This window comes from Phyllobates terribilis, unplaced genomic scaffold (assembly GCF_046119375.1).
Source record: "Phyllobates terribilis strain yellow unplaced genomic scaffold, ASM4611937v1 Scaffold_6__1_contigs__length_29720123, whole genome shotgun sequence".
NCBI classification, from domain to species: domain Eukaryota; kingdom Metazoa; phylum Chordata; class Amphibia; order Anura; family Dendrobatidae; genus Phyllobates; species Phyllobates terribilis.
In genome coordinates this window covers 1,491,010-1,504,952 of record NW_027362766.1, presented here as the reverse complement: position 1 = coordinate 1,504,952, position 13,943 = coordinate 1,491,010, and the positions used below count along the sequence as shown (strand labels likewise).

Here is a 13,943-nt window from a genome sequence, read left to right as displayed (position 1 = left end):
GACTGTCAGCATTGTGAGTGACAGCTCGGCCCTCCTATAATATACAGAGACGTGCTGGGCTGTCAGCATTGTGAGTGACAGCTCGGTCCTCCTATAATATACAGAGACGTGCTGGGCTGTCAGCATTGTGAGTGACAGCTCGGTCCTCCTATAATATACAGAGACGTGCTGGACTGTCAGCAGTGTGAGTGACAGCTCTGTCCTCCTATAATATACAGAGACGTGCTGGGCTGTCAGCATTGTGAGTGACAGCTCCGTCCTCCTATAATATACAGAGACGTGCTGGACTGTCAGCATTGTGAGTGACAGCTCGGTCCTACTATAATATACAGAGACGTGCTGGGCTGTCAGCATTGTGAGTGACAGCTCGGTCCTCCTATAATATACAGAGACGTGCTGGGCTGTCAGTATTGTGAGTGACAGCTCAGTCCTCCTATAATATACAGAGACGTGCTGGGCTGTCAGTATTGTGAGTGACAGCTCAGTCCTCCTATAATATACAGAGACGTGCTGGGCTGTCAGCATTGTGAGTGACAGCTATGTCCTCCTATAATATACAGAGACGTGCTGGACTGTCAGCATTGTGAGTGACAGCTATGTCCTCCTATAATATACAGAGACGTGCTGGACTGTCAGCATTGTGAGTGACAGCTCGGTCCTCCTATAATATACAGAGACGTGCTGGGCTGTCAGTATTGTGAGTGACAGCTCAGTCCTCCTATAATATACAGAGACGTGCTGGGCTGTCAGTATTGTGAGTGACAGCTCAGTCCTCCTATAATATACAGAGACGTGCTGGGCTGTCAGCATTGTGAGTGACAGCTATGTCCTCCTATAATATACAGAGACGTGCTGGACTGTCAGCATTGTGAGTGACAGCTCGGTCCTCCTATAATATACAGAGACGTGATGGACTGTCAGCATTGTGAGTGACAGCTCGGTCCTCCTATAATATACAGAGACTTGCTGGGTTGTCAGCATTGTGAGTGACAGCTCGGTCCTCCTATAATATACAGAGACTTGCTGGGCTGTCAGCATTGTGAGTGACAGCTCGGTCCTCCTATAATATACAGAGACTTGCTGGACTGTCAGCATTATGAGTGACAGCTCGGTCCTCCTATAATATACAGAGACGTGCTGGACTGTCAGCATTGTGAGTGACAGCTCCGTCCTCCTATAATGTACAGAGACGTGCTGGGCTGTCAGCATTGTGAGTGACAGCTCGGTCCTCCTATAATATACAGAGACGTGCTGGGCTGTCAGCATTGTGAGTGACAGCTCGCTCCTCCTATAATATACTGAGTCTTGCTGGGCTGTCAGCATTGTGAGTGACAGCTCGGTCCTCCTATAATATACAGAGACGTGCTGGGCTGTCAGCATTGTGAGTGACAGCTCGGTCCTCCTATAATATACAGAGACGTGCTGGGCTGTCAGCATTGTGAGTGACAGCTCGGTCCTCCTATAATATACAGAGACGTGCTGGGCTGTCAGTTTTGTGTATGGGATTTTCCTCCACCCCCTTTAGTCGGGATCTGCTGGTCGTCCTCGAGGTGTTGCCCTTTTAGGGTGATTGCTTGGCATTTAGCTGGCTGTGGACTTTATGAATGGCTGTGTATGGAAATATAGATATTTAAACACAGTAGGTTAGCCCAAACAGCAGCTAGGGTATTGCCTAAGCCTAGCCGCTAGGGTATTGCCTAAGCCTAGCCGCTAGGGTATTGCCTAAGCCTAGCCGCTAGGGTATTGCCTAAGCCTAGCCGCTAGGGTATTGCCTAAGCCTAGCCGCTAGGGTATTGCCTAAGCCTAGCCGCTAGGGTATTGCCTAAGCCTAGCCGCTAGGGTATTGCCTAAGCCTAGCCGCTAGGGTATTGCCTAAGCCTAGCCGCTAGGGTATTGCCTAAGACTAGCCGCTAGGGTATTACCTAAGCCTAGGCGCTAGGGTATTGCCTAAGCCTAGCCACTAGGATATTAGCTAAGCCTAGCCGCTAGGGTATTGCCTAAGATTAGCCGCTAAGGTATTGCCTAATCCTTGCAGCTAGGGTATTGCCTAAGCTTAGCCTCTAGGGTATTGCCTAATCCTTGCGGCTAGGGTATTGCCTAAGCCTAGCCGCTAGGGTATTAAATAAGCCTAGCCGCTAGGGTATTTCCTAAGCTTAGCCGCTAGGGTATTGCCTAAGCTTAGCCGCCAGGGTATTACCTAAGCCTAGCCGCCAGGGTATTGCCTAAACCTAGTCGCCAGGGTATTACCTAGGCCTAGCCGCTAGGGTATTACGTAAGCCTAGCCGCTAGGGTATTTCCTAAGCTTAGCCGCTAGGGTATTGCCTAAGCTTAGCCTTTAGGGTATTGCCTAAGCCTAGCCGCTAAGGTATTGCCTAAGCCTAGCCGCTAGGATATTAGCTAAGCCTAGCCGCTAGGGTATTACCTAAGCCTAACCAGTAGGGTATTGCCTAAGCCTAACCAGTAGGGTATTGCCTAAGCCTAGCCACTAGGGTATTGTCTAAGCCTGGCCGCTGGATTATTCCCTACGCCTAACCTGTAGGGTATTGCTTAAGCCTAGCCACTAGGGTATTGCTCAAGCCTAACCAGGTAGGGTATTGCCTAAGCCTAGCCGCTAGGGTATTGCCTAAGCCTAGCCGCTAGGATATTACCTAGACCTAGCTGCTAGGGTATTGCCTAAGCTTAGCCGCTAGAGTATTCCCTAGGCTTAGCCGCTAGGGTATTGCCTAAGCCTAGCCACTAAGGTATTGCCTAAACCTAGCCGCTAGGGTATTATCTAAGCCTAGCTGCTAGGATATTGCCTAAGCTTACCGCTAGGGTATTGCCTAAGCCTCGTGGCTAGGGTACTGTTTAAACCTAGCCGCTAGGGTATTGCCTAAACCTAGTCGCTAGGGTATTGCCTAAATCTAGCCGCTAGGGTATTGCCTAAGCCTAGCCGCTAGGGTATTACCTAAGCATAGCCGCTAGGGTATTACCTAAGCCTAGCTGCTAGGGTATTACCTAAGCCTAGCTGCTAGGGTATTAGCTAAGTCTAGCCGCAACGGTATTACCTAAGCCTAGCCGCTACGTTATTACCTAAGCCTAGCCACTAGGGTATTACCTAAGCCTAACTGGTAGGGTATGGCCTAAACCTAGCCGCTAGGGTATTGCCTAAGCCTAGCCGCTAGGGTATTGCCTAAGCCTAGCCGCTAAGGTATTGCTTAAGCTTAGCCGCTAGGGTATTGCCTAAACGTAGCCGCTAGGGTATTGCCTAAGCCTAGCCGCTAGGGTATTGCCTAAGCCTAGCCGCTAGGGAATTGCCTAAACTTAGCCGCTATGGTATTGCCTAAGCTTAGTCGCTAGGGTATTGCCTAAACCTAGCCGCTAGGGTATTGCCTAAGCCTAGCCACTAGAGTATTGCCTAAGCCTAGCCGCTAAGGTATTGCCTAAACTTAGCCGCTAGGGTATTGCCTACGTTTAGTCGCTAGGGTATTGCCTATGCCTAGCCGCTAGGGTATTGCCTAAGCCTAGCCGCTAGGGTATTGCCTAAGCCTAGCCGCTAGGGTATTGCCTAAGCCTAGTCACTAGGGTATTGCCTAAGCCTAGCCGCTAGGGTATTGCCTAAGCCTAGCCGCTAGGGTATTGCCTAAACCTAGCCGCTAGGGTATTGCCTAAGCCTAGCCACTAGAGTATTGCCTAAGCCTAGCCGCTAAGGTATTGCCTAAACTTAGCCGCTAGGGTATTGCCTACGTTTAGTCGCTAGGGTATTGCCTATGCCTAGCCGCTAGGGTATTGCCTAAGCCTAGCCGCTAGGGTATTGCCTAAGCCTAGCCGCTAGGGTATTGCCTAAGCCTAGTCACTAGGGTATTGCCTAAGCCTAGCCGCTAGGGTATTGCCTAAGCCTAGCCGCTAGGGTATTGCCTAAGCCTAGCCGCTAGGGTATTTCCTAAGCCTAGCCGCTAGGATATTGCCTAAGCCTAGCCGCTAGGGTATTCCCATTAATCTGCAGCTAGTCCCAGTGATGTACCCTAATGTGAGTGTATGGTAGAGATGACAATGATGCCCTATGTAAACATTTATAATTGTCCCATGATGCATCATTTCCTCCCTGGGTGGAGCTTATTGGTCATCTGTCCTCTATAGGAGGCGACATCTAACGGATAATACTACTGACGCTGGATAATTAGAAATGACTTATTCCCGACTGGACTTTCAGAAGTATGGGACCCAATGAAGTCCAGTTCAGACTCTCTTTGTACATATATATATTTACCGGCAGGATTGTCTATTTCGTTGGCGGAAACTTCTCTCGCTCCCAGTCTATTGGTGTCATCAGGCTCCGAGGACGGTTTCCCATCGAGTGAGGAGAACTTCTCGGAGCTTCTGTTTGGAGCCATCATGTTGAGTCCTGGACACTCCATCCCTCTGGTCAGACGAGATAAATTGGATGTAATATGAAAGGGGAGAGTGACAGAGAAGGGTCCAGAGATGTGGACTCCCACACACTTCTCCGCCCGGCTCAGATTAGATTTAGGTGAACGACCTGGTGGGTTCCCTGTTGTTGAAGACCTTCCTGATTTTGGTGTTGTGGGCTCTGACTTGGCTTGTCCTTCTTCTTCATACTCCACATCATTTGTGTATATCGAATGTGACTGCTCTTCAGGATCCAAGAACATAAACTCAACATTCTCATCTTTGGATGGAGAATCAAGACTTTCCCTTCGGAGAGAGAGTTGGTTTCTGGGAGATCGTAATGATGAACCATTCTGTTCCAAATCATTGGCTGTGATGGAAAGAAAGACATCAGTGTTAAGATAAGATGCTAGAAATGTTCTTCGCTATTAATGCTTATCATGGGGGCTCTTTCTCTACTTTCTCTGTAATGTACAAGGAAAAAACTGGGGCAAATCGGCAAAAATCAGGCAGGGCAGTCAGAGATGTGGCATCTGGGTCTGTGTAGTTAGTGTCGTGAGATCAGGGGTAGTGTAATCAGAGTTTTGGGATCAGTGATGGAGCCAGAGTTATGGACTCACAGGAGTTTTGGATGGAGTTGGCATCCATAGAAATCCATAGAAATGTATTACATGTGAAGCTTGCTGAAAATTTACGTTATTTTATAGATTTGTTATCTTCTATCCACGGCCTCCCGGCAAGACGCGCGTTATTACTGATTATTATACATGAGCTAGTTGTTGTTGGAGTTTTGATCTACTGACCCAACATTGGTGGGACAAATGATCCATGGTGATATATCTCGTGTAGATCACGCCAACGATCTGCTTCCACCAGTCCTAGTAATGTGGGCTATGGACTGGCGTGCAGAGGGTGGATCACGGTGGCAAGCTTGGTTGGTATTTGATCTAGCATTGAATATTTTAGTTGGTTAAACAGATATTTTTGGGGTCTGGGGCTTGGTAATTTATCTGACGTTGCAGCTTGGAGATGTTTGACATTGAGCCCCTCAGGAAGTGATAGCCCTTTCAGATAAAATCTTCTTGCTAATCTTCCACGACAAAATATAAAGAAGTCTCTTCTCACCGTGTGTTGTGTGAGGGACCGAGCTCAGGGAATCCATGCTCTTGGCTGGACGCAGACTCATTTTTCCATCTGCAAAATAAGAAATCTTAAGATTAGATTCTAAAAGTATAAAAAACATTGTTGTCAGCGATGCTCTTCTGGTGTTTATGACAACCAAGCCATGGCAGGCCCACTCCTGCTCCACCCAAAAATCCAGGCCATTCTCCAATGTGGTCTCCAGGCTGAGAGCTCACGACTCGGTGTAACACATGGACACAGTACGGTAAAGCCTTCCACCAGTGTCAACTGTGATAGTCACAACCCTTAATGAAAACTGCACAAAAACTGAAATAAATCCACACATAGTCTGAGTGTGGTGTCTCCGGGAACCGACTTCTTCTGGTTGGTCCCAAATCACAAAACTGTTAACTTCTCAAAACCAACCAACATGGGTAAAAAATCGTTGCAACAAATATATCAAAAACTAAACGGCAAACTAGGCACAATATATCCCGATATATATATATTTATTTATTTTGTTCACGTATATAGCACCATTAATTCCACAGCGCTTTACAGACACTATCACTGTCCCCATCGGGGATCACAATCTACATTCCCTATCATTCTTTGGAATGTGGGAGGAAACCGGAGAACCTGGAGGAAACCCACACAAACACGATGAGAACGTACAAACACCTGGCAGATGCTGTCCTTGGTGGGATTTGAACCCAGGACCCCAGCGCTGCAAGGCTGCAGTGCTAACCACTGAGCCACCATGATATATCACACAACACACCTATATATCTCACACAACACCCCGATATACAGGTGCATCTCACTAAATTAGAATATCATCAAAAAGTGAATTTATTTCAGTTCTTGAAAATAAAATAAATTAACTTTTTGATGATATTCCAATTTAGTGAGATGCACCTGTATATCACACAACGTCCCGATATATATCTCACACAATACCCCTATATATCTCACACAACACCTCGATATCTCACATTACACCTGTCAGGGTTCACAGGGACGACACCGGGGAGATCACACAATACCCCACCACTGCCGTCACTCAGTCAGGATTGAGCAGGGATTTGTGCACACACAATCCCGCTTACTCACTACGTAGGTATCAGCAAGTGTGCAGTGAGCGTATGGCGTCACACCTCCGGATTCCAATGCATGGAATATGTGTATACGCCCCCCCACTGTCACGGCCAGCTTCATGATAGCCCACTTTTTTATTATTCGCTGCCACCACCGACCGAGTTTGAAATATAATACAGGCCTGGTCGGATGCCTGCTTTCTAGTAGCTTATATGGCTTCGGGGGAGAGAACGATTACAGAACAAAAGAAACAGGACTATTAAATTTTATATTTAATCCAAAAGGGAGGCGGTGTTTTGGAAAGATATACAAAAGGTTTTACAAAAGTAGACAATACAATACATATGCAGTTACACAAAATAATAAGGATTAAAGAAGAACTTACTATAAGATCGCAGAGACGATTCAGTATAGCTGAAGGGGGGGCGCCCCACTTATTGATTTGACCGTTATCAAATGGGATCCGTTGCTTATAGAATCTATATCCCCCTGGCAATGAATACTGACCCCTCCCTTCCGCTGTGTATTTTATTCCGAAGGAAGAGGCCTGCCCACACCCCCCTGTAATGACATCATGTGGGCTGGACTCCAGCCTTCACATTTTTATTAAAATAGCTGGCTTCTATGATAACTTATCGCAGGTTCACCGCAGAAGCCCGAAAGTGGTATCATATTTTCTATTATGAATTTACCTTTCTCTAGAGACCACACACAATATAGCTGCGGTCTGTTATTTGGTACTTTTGCGTTACCGCTCCTGCAGGGGCGTACCGCTGCGGAAAAAGATGCATATTGTTCCTTGGCTGACCCTGCCACTAAAAATACGGGTCCTATTATTATCATAAGTATGGAACTTTAGATATTCCATATTCCGTACTGGCTCTGGACTGGCTGCATATTGCAGCTGGGAAATGTTCTGGTTATTGTGAGCGTGTTTGAAGCCTAAACGAGTTTTCCACCTCACCCAGGTGTGAATTATCTCAGGCCTGCGTCAGTGGACACTACCCTCGCATTTTAATTGTGCTAGCATTTGCTTACAAGGCACTTCTCATGTGTGTGTTAATTTGCATACAGACAGATGGTGGATTGTTCTCCTCTTACCAATACTATAGGGGAGAGGGGGTGAAGAGTGGTTTCAGGGGAAGAGAGAAATCCTTAATATTTTCCTTAATATTTCTATGACAACACCCCTATATATATCACATAGCATCCCGATATATATCACACAACACCTTGATATCTCTCACAACATCCCTATATATATCACACAGCATCCCGATATATCAAACAGCATCCCAATATATATCACACAGTGTCCCAATATCTCTCACAACAACTCTATATATATCACACAGCATCCCGATATATCACACAGCATCCCCATATATATCACACAGCATCCCTATATACAGTATATATCACACAACACCCCGATATCTCTCACAACACCCCTATATATATCGCACAGCATCCCAATATATATCACACAGCATCCCGATATATATCACACAACACCCCAATATCTCTCACAACACCTCTATATATATCACACAGCATCCCGATATATCACACAGCATCCCGATATATATCACACAGCATCCCGATATATATCACACAGCATCCCGATATATATCACACAGCATCCCAAAATATATCACACAGCATCCCGATATATCACACAGCATCCCCATATATATCACACAGCATCCCTATATACAGTATATATCACACAACACCCCGATATCTCTCACAACATCCCCTATATATATCGCACAGCATCCCCATATATATCACACAGCATCCCGATATATCACACAGCATCCCGATATAGATCACACAGGATCCCGATATATCACACAGGATCCCGATATATATCACACAGCATCCCCATATATATCACACAGCATCCCGATATATATCACACAGCATCCCGATATATATCACACAGCATCCCGATATATCACACAGCATCCCATATATATCACACAGCATCCCTATAGACAGTATATATCACACAACACCCCGATATCTCTAACAACATTGCCTATATATATCGCACAGCATCCCCATATATATCACACAGCATGCCGATATATCACACAGGATCCCGATATATATCACACAACACCCAAATATCTCTCACAACACCTCTATATATATCACACAGCATCCCGATATATTACACAGGATCCCGATATATATCACACAGCATCCCCATATATATCACACAGGATCCCGATATATCACACAGGATCCCCATATATATCACACAGGATCCGATATATATCACACAGGATACCGATATATCACACAGCATCCCTATATACAGTATATATCACACAACACCCCGATATCTCTCACAACACCCCTATATATATCACACAGCATCCCGATATATCACACAGGATCCCGATATATATCACACAGCATCCCCATATATATCACACATCATCCCGATATAGATCACAGAGCGTCCCCATATACTTTACACAGCATCCCCATATATATCACACAGCATCCCGATATATATCACACAGCATCCCAATATATATCACACAGGATCCCCATATATATCACACAGGATCCCGATATATCACACAGCATCCCCATATATATCACACAGCATCCCCATATATATCACACAGGATCCCGATATATCACACAGCATCCCCATATATATCACACAGCATCCCCATATATATCACACAGGATCCCGATATATCACACAGCATCCCCATATATATCACACAGCATCCCCATATATATCACACAGCATCCCCATATATATCACACAGCATCCCCATATATATCACACATCATCCCGATATAGATCACAGAGCGTCCCCATATACTTTACACAGCATCCCCATATATATCACACAGCATCCCGATATATATCACACAGCATCCCAATATATATCACACAGGATCCCCATATATATCACACAGGATCCCGATATATCACACAGCATCCCCATATATATCACACAGCATCCCCATATATATCACACAGGATCCCGATATATCACACAGCATCCCCATATATATCACACAGCATCCCCATATATATCACACAGGATCCCGATATATCACACAGCATCCCCATATATATCACACAGCATCCCCATATATATCACACAGCATCCCCATATATATCACACAGCATCCCCATATATATCACACAGCATCCCGATATATATCACACAGGATCCCCATATATATCACACAGCATCCCCATATATATCACACAGCGTCCCCATATATATCACACAGCATCCCCATATATATCACACAGCGTCCCCATATATATCACACAGCATCCCCATATATATCACACAGCATCCCCATATATATCACACAGCATCCCCATATATATCACACAGCATCCCCATATATATCACACAGCGTCCCCATATATATCACACAGCATCCCCATATATATCACACAGCATCCCCATATATATCACACAGGATCCCGAAATATATCACACAACACCCCAATATCTCTCACAACACCTCTATATATATACATACATACATAGTTTGTAAAGCCGAATAAAGACTTGCGTCCATCAAGTTCGACCTGTTAGTTCTGTAATTGCTAAAGTTGATCCAGAGGAGGGCAAAAACCCCAAATGATTTGGCCAATCTTCACCTGAGGAAAAATTCCCTCCCGACTCTGAAACCAGCAGTCAGAATAAATCCCTGTATCAACCTACTATTTTATTCTATTTTTAAGTATACGCTGAAATCTGCCTGGTATCTAGAAAAGCATCCAGTCCCCGCTTGAACTGGTGTAGTGAATCCGACATTACCGTCTCCTCACTCAGTGAATTCCATATTCTCACTGCTCTTACCGTAAAGAACCCCTTCCTATGCTGGTGCTGAAACCTTTTCTCTTCCAGTCTTAGTGAGTGCCCTCTTGTTACCGTAATATCCCTCCTTTTGAACAAATCCCGGGCAAGATCTCTATACTGTCCCCTAACATATTTGTACACATTTATTATGTCCCCCCTCAACCTTCTCTTTTCCAGGCTGAATAGTCCTAGTTTTGCCAACCTCTCTGGGTATTGCAGTCCCTCCATTCCCCTTATTAATTTTGTTGCCCTCCTTTGTACCTTTTCAAGCTCATTTATATCCTTTCTATATATTGGGGCCCATAACTGAGCACAGTATTCCAAGTGTGGTCTGACCAGTGCTTTGTACAGTGGAAGAACAATGTTCTCCTCCTTTGCAGCTATACCTCTTCTGATACATCCCATTACCCTGTTTGCCCTTACAGCAGCCGCCTGACTTTGGGCACTCCAATTTAGTTTGCTATCAATCAAGATGCCCAAGTCCTTCTCCATCTCTGAATTCCCCAATGATTTCCCATTCAGTGAGTACTGGTGACTTCCATTTTTCCTTCCCATATGTATGACCTTACATTTCTCCTCGTTAAACCTCATTTGCCATTTAATGCTCCACCTACCCAGCTTATCCAAATCCCTCTGTAGGTCTGCACTGTCCTCTTTTGTATTAATTGTTTTACATAACTTTGTGTCATCTGCAAATATTGATATTTTACTATTTATCCCATTGACTATGTCGTTAATAAAGATATTAAATAACATTGGGCCTAGTACAGACCCCTGTGGTACCCCACTAGTGACGCTTACCCAATCTGAGTATATTCCATTTATAACCACCCTCTGCCTTCTATCCCTTAGCCAGTTAGCTACCCACTTGCAGACATTTTCCCCCAGCCCCATCATTCTCATTTTGTATACCAACCTATTATGTGGCACGCTATCGAACGCTTTTGAGAAGTCGAGATACACGACATCCACTGGTTCCCCCTGATCTACTCGAGAGCTAACCTCCTCGTAGAAGTCAATCAGGTTTGTTTGGCAGGAGCGATTCCTCATGAATCCATGTTGGTTCGGGGTTAATAGATTATTAGCATCAAGATGCTCCATGATTGCCTCATTAATAAAGCCTTCAAAAATTTTGCCCACAACGGACGTCAGACTCACCGGCCGATAGTTTCCGGCGTCACTTTTTGCTCCCTTTTTGAATATTGACACTACATTCGCCTGTCGCCAATCAAGTGGCACAGACCCAGTCTCAACAGAGTCCTTAAATATAAGATATAACGGTCTGTCTATCACATTACTTAGTTCCCTTAGTACCCGTGGGTGTATGCCATCAGGTCCTGGTGATTTGGTTATTTTAATGTTACTGAGGCGTTTCTGTACCCCAGCTTGGGTTAGATTTGTCATACTTAGTGGAGGATTAAGCTTGTCACTTCTCATTTCTCCTGTTAGTTCTTTTTCCTTTGTGAAAGTTGACGAAAAAAATTTATTTAATAGATTAGCTTTATCCTCATCTTTCTCTATGATTTTGCCTTCATCACTTTTTATCGGTCCAATATTATCCGATTTAATCCTTTTACTATTTATATACGTAAAGAACAGTTTGGGATTGGATCTACTTTCTCTAGCAATACGTCTCTCTGTTTCCTCCTTCGCTATTTTTATTTGTTTTTTGCAGGTTCTCGTTTTTTCCTTGTAACACATTAGTGCCTCCTTGCTGTTTTCCTGTTTTAACCTCTTGAATGCCTCTTTTTTGCTATTTAACGCCCCTTTTACGTTCTTGTTCAACCATATTGGTTTCCTCTTATTTCTGGCCCTTTTATTCCCATACGGTATATACCTCTCGCACGGAGTATTCAGAATTCTTTTGAAGGTTTCCCATTTACTATTCGTATTCCTTTGATTAAGAACTTTGTCCCAGTCAATAAGTTGGAGGCTTTCTTTCAGCTGATCAAACTTCGCCCTCCTAAAGTTTAATGTTTTTGTTGTTCCCTTATTGATAACCCTACTGAAGGGCATTTTGAAGTCGATAATATTATGATCGCTATTACCTAGGTGCCCCCCTATCTGTACCTCAGTTATTCTATCAGGCCTATTAGTCAATATTAAGTCCAACACGGCCTTCCCTCTCGTTGGTTCCTGCACTAGTTGGGAGAGATAATTATCCTTGATATTTGTCAAGAACCTTTTTCCTTTCTGCGATCTACAGGTTTCTGTTTCCCAGTCAATATCCGGGTAGTTGAAATCCCCCATTACAATCACTTCATTAAGTTTTGCTACTTTGTCTATTTGTCCTAATAGCAGTTTCTCATTCTCCTCTGTTATATTGGGTGGCTTATAGCAGACCCCCAGTAATATTTTATTATTATTTTTTGCCCCCTCTATCTCTACCCACATGGACTCGACCCCCTCTTCTCCCTCTCCTATATCTTCCCTTAGTCTGGGCTTTAGACGTGACTTTACATATAAGCAGACTCCTCCGCCCTTCCCCTGTTTCCGGTCCCTTCTAAATAAACTATAATCTGTTAAATTTACCGCCCAGTCGTAGCTATCGTCTAGCCAAGTCTCTGTTATACCTACGATGTCATACCTCCCCTCCGATATAAGCGCCCGCAGCTCATCCGCCTTATTGGTCAGGCTTCTTGCGTTGGTCAGCATGCAAGATAAAACTTTGGGGTTATTTAGCATCCTATTCTTCTCTAACGATCTAACTGTACTATCCCCACCCCCCTCTCCACCCTCATTATATTCACTTCTCCCCTTCCCCCTTGCTTGCCTCACATCCCACCTATTTCCTTGGTTTCCCCCCCCGTCTCTAGTTTAAAAACTCCTCCAACCTATTAGCCATCTTCTTCCCCAGCACCGCTGCACCCTCCCCATTGAGGTGCAGCCCGTCCCTACGGTAGAGCCTGTAGCCGACAGCGAAGTCGGCCCAGTTCTCCATGAACCCAAACCCTTCTGCCTTGCACCAACTCTTTAGCCACTTATTCACCTCCCTAACCTCCCGTTGGCGCTCCTGTGTGGCTCGCGGGATTGGTAGTATTTCTGAGAAAACTACCTTGGAGGTCCTTGCCCTAAGCTTCCTACCTAGATCCCTGAAATCATTTTTAAGGACCCTCCATCTACCACTCACTTTGTCATTGGTGCCAATGTGGACCATGACCGCTGGGTCTTCGCCAGCCCCACCCAGTAACCTGTCAACCCGATCCGCGATGTGCCGGACTCGAGCGCCAGGGAGGCAGCACACCGTTCGGCGATCCCGGTCTTTGTGACAGATTGCCCTGTCTGTCCCCCTAATAATAGTCACCCACTACCAGGACCTGTCTAGCCTGCCCTACACTTCCCCCCTCCCCCTCATTACTGGAGCATACACTCCCCCGGCGGTCAGAGGATCTGTCGTGCTCCAATAATGCCGGTTCTGAACACAGCATCCCGATATATATCACACAGCATCTCGATATATCACACAGGTTCCCGATA

At 45.1% G+C, this 13,943-nt stretch overlaps 1 protein-coding gene across 1 annotated transcript in view; it reads right to left on the bottom strand.

Moving 5' to 3' along the window:
• ARHGAP30 (Rho GTPase activating protein 30) overlaps positions 1-13,943 on the bottom strand; it is a 334,666-nt gene that overhangs the window by 131,104 nt on the left and 189,619 nt on the right. The window contains exons 9-10 of the mRNA XM_073637244.1: positions 5,515-5,583; positions 4,250-4,759 (exon numbers count right to left, since the gene is read on the bottom strand). Coding sequence (XP_073493345.1) covers positions 4,250-4,759; positions 5,515-5,583 — 579 coding nt within the window. The remainder of the gene's footprint in view (positions 1-4,249; positions 4,760-5,514; positions 5,584-13,943) is intronic.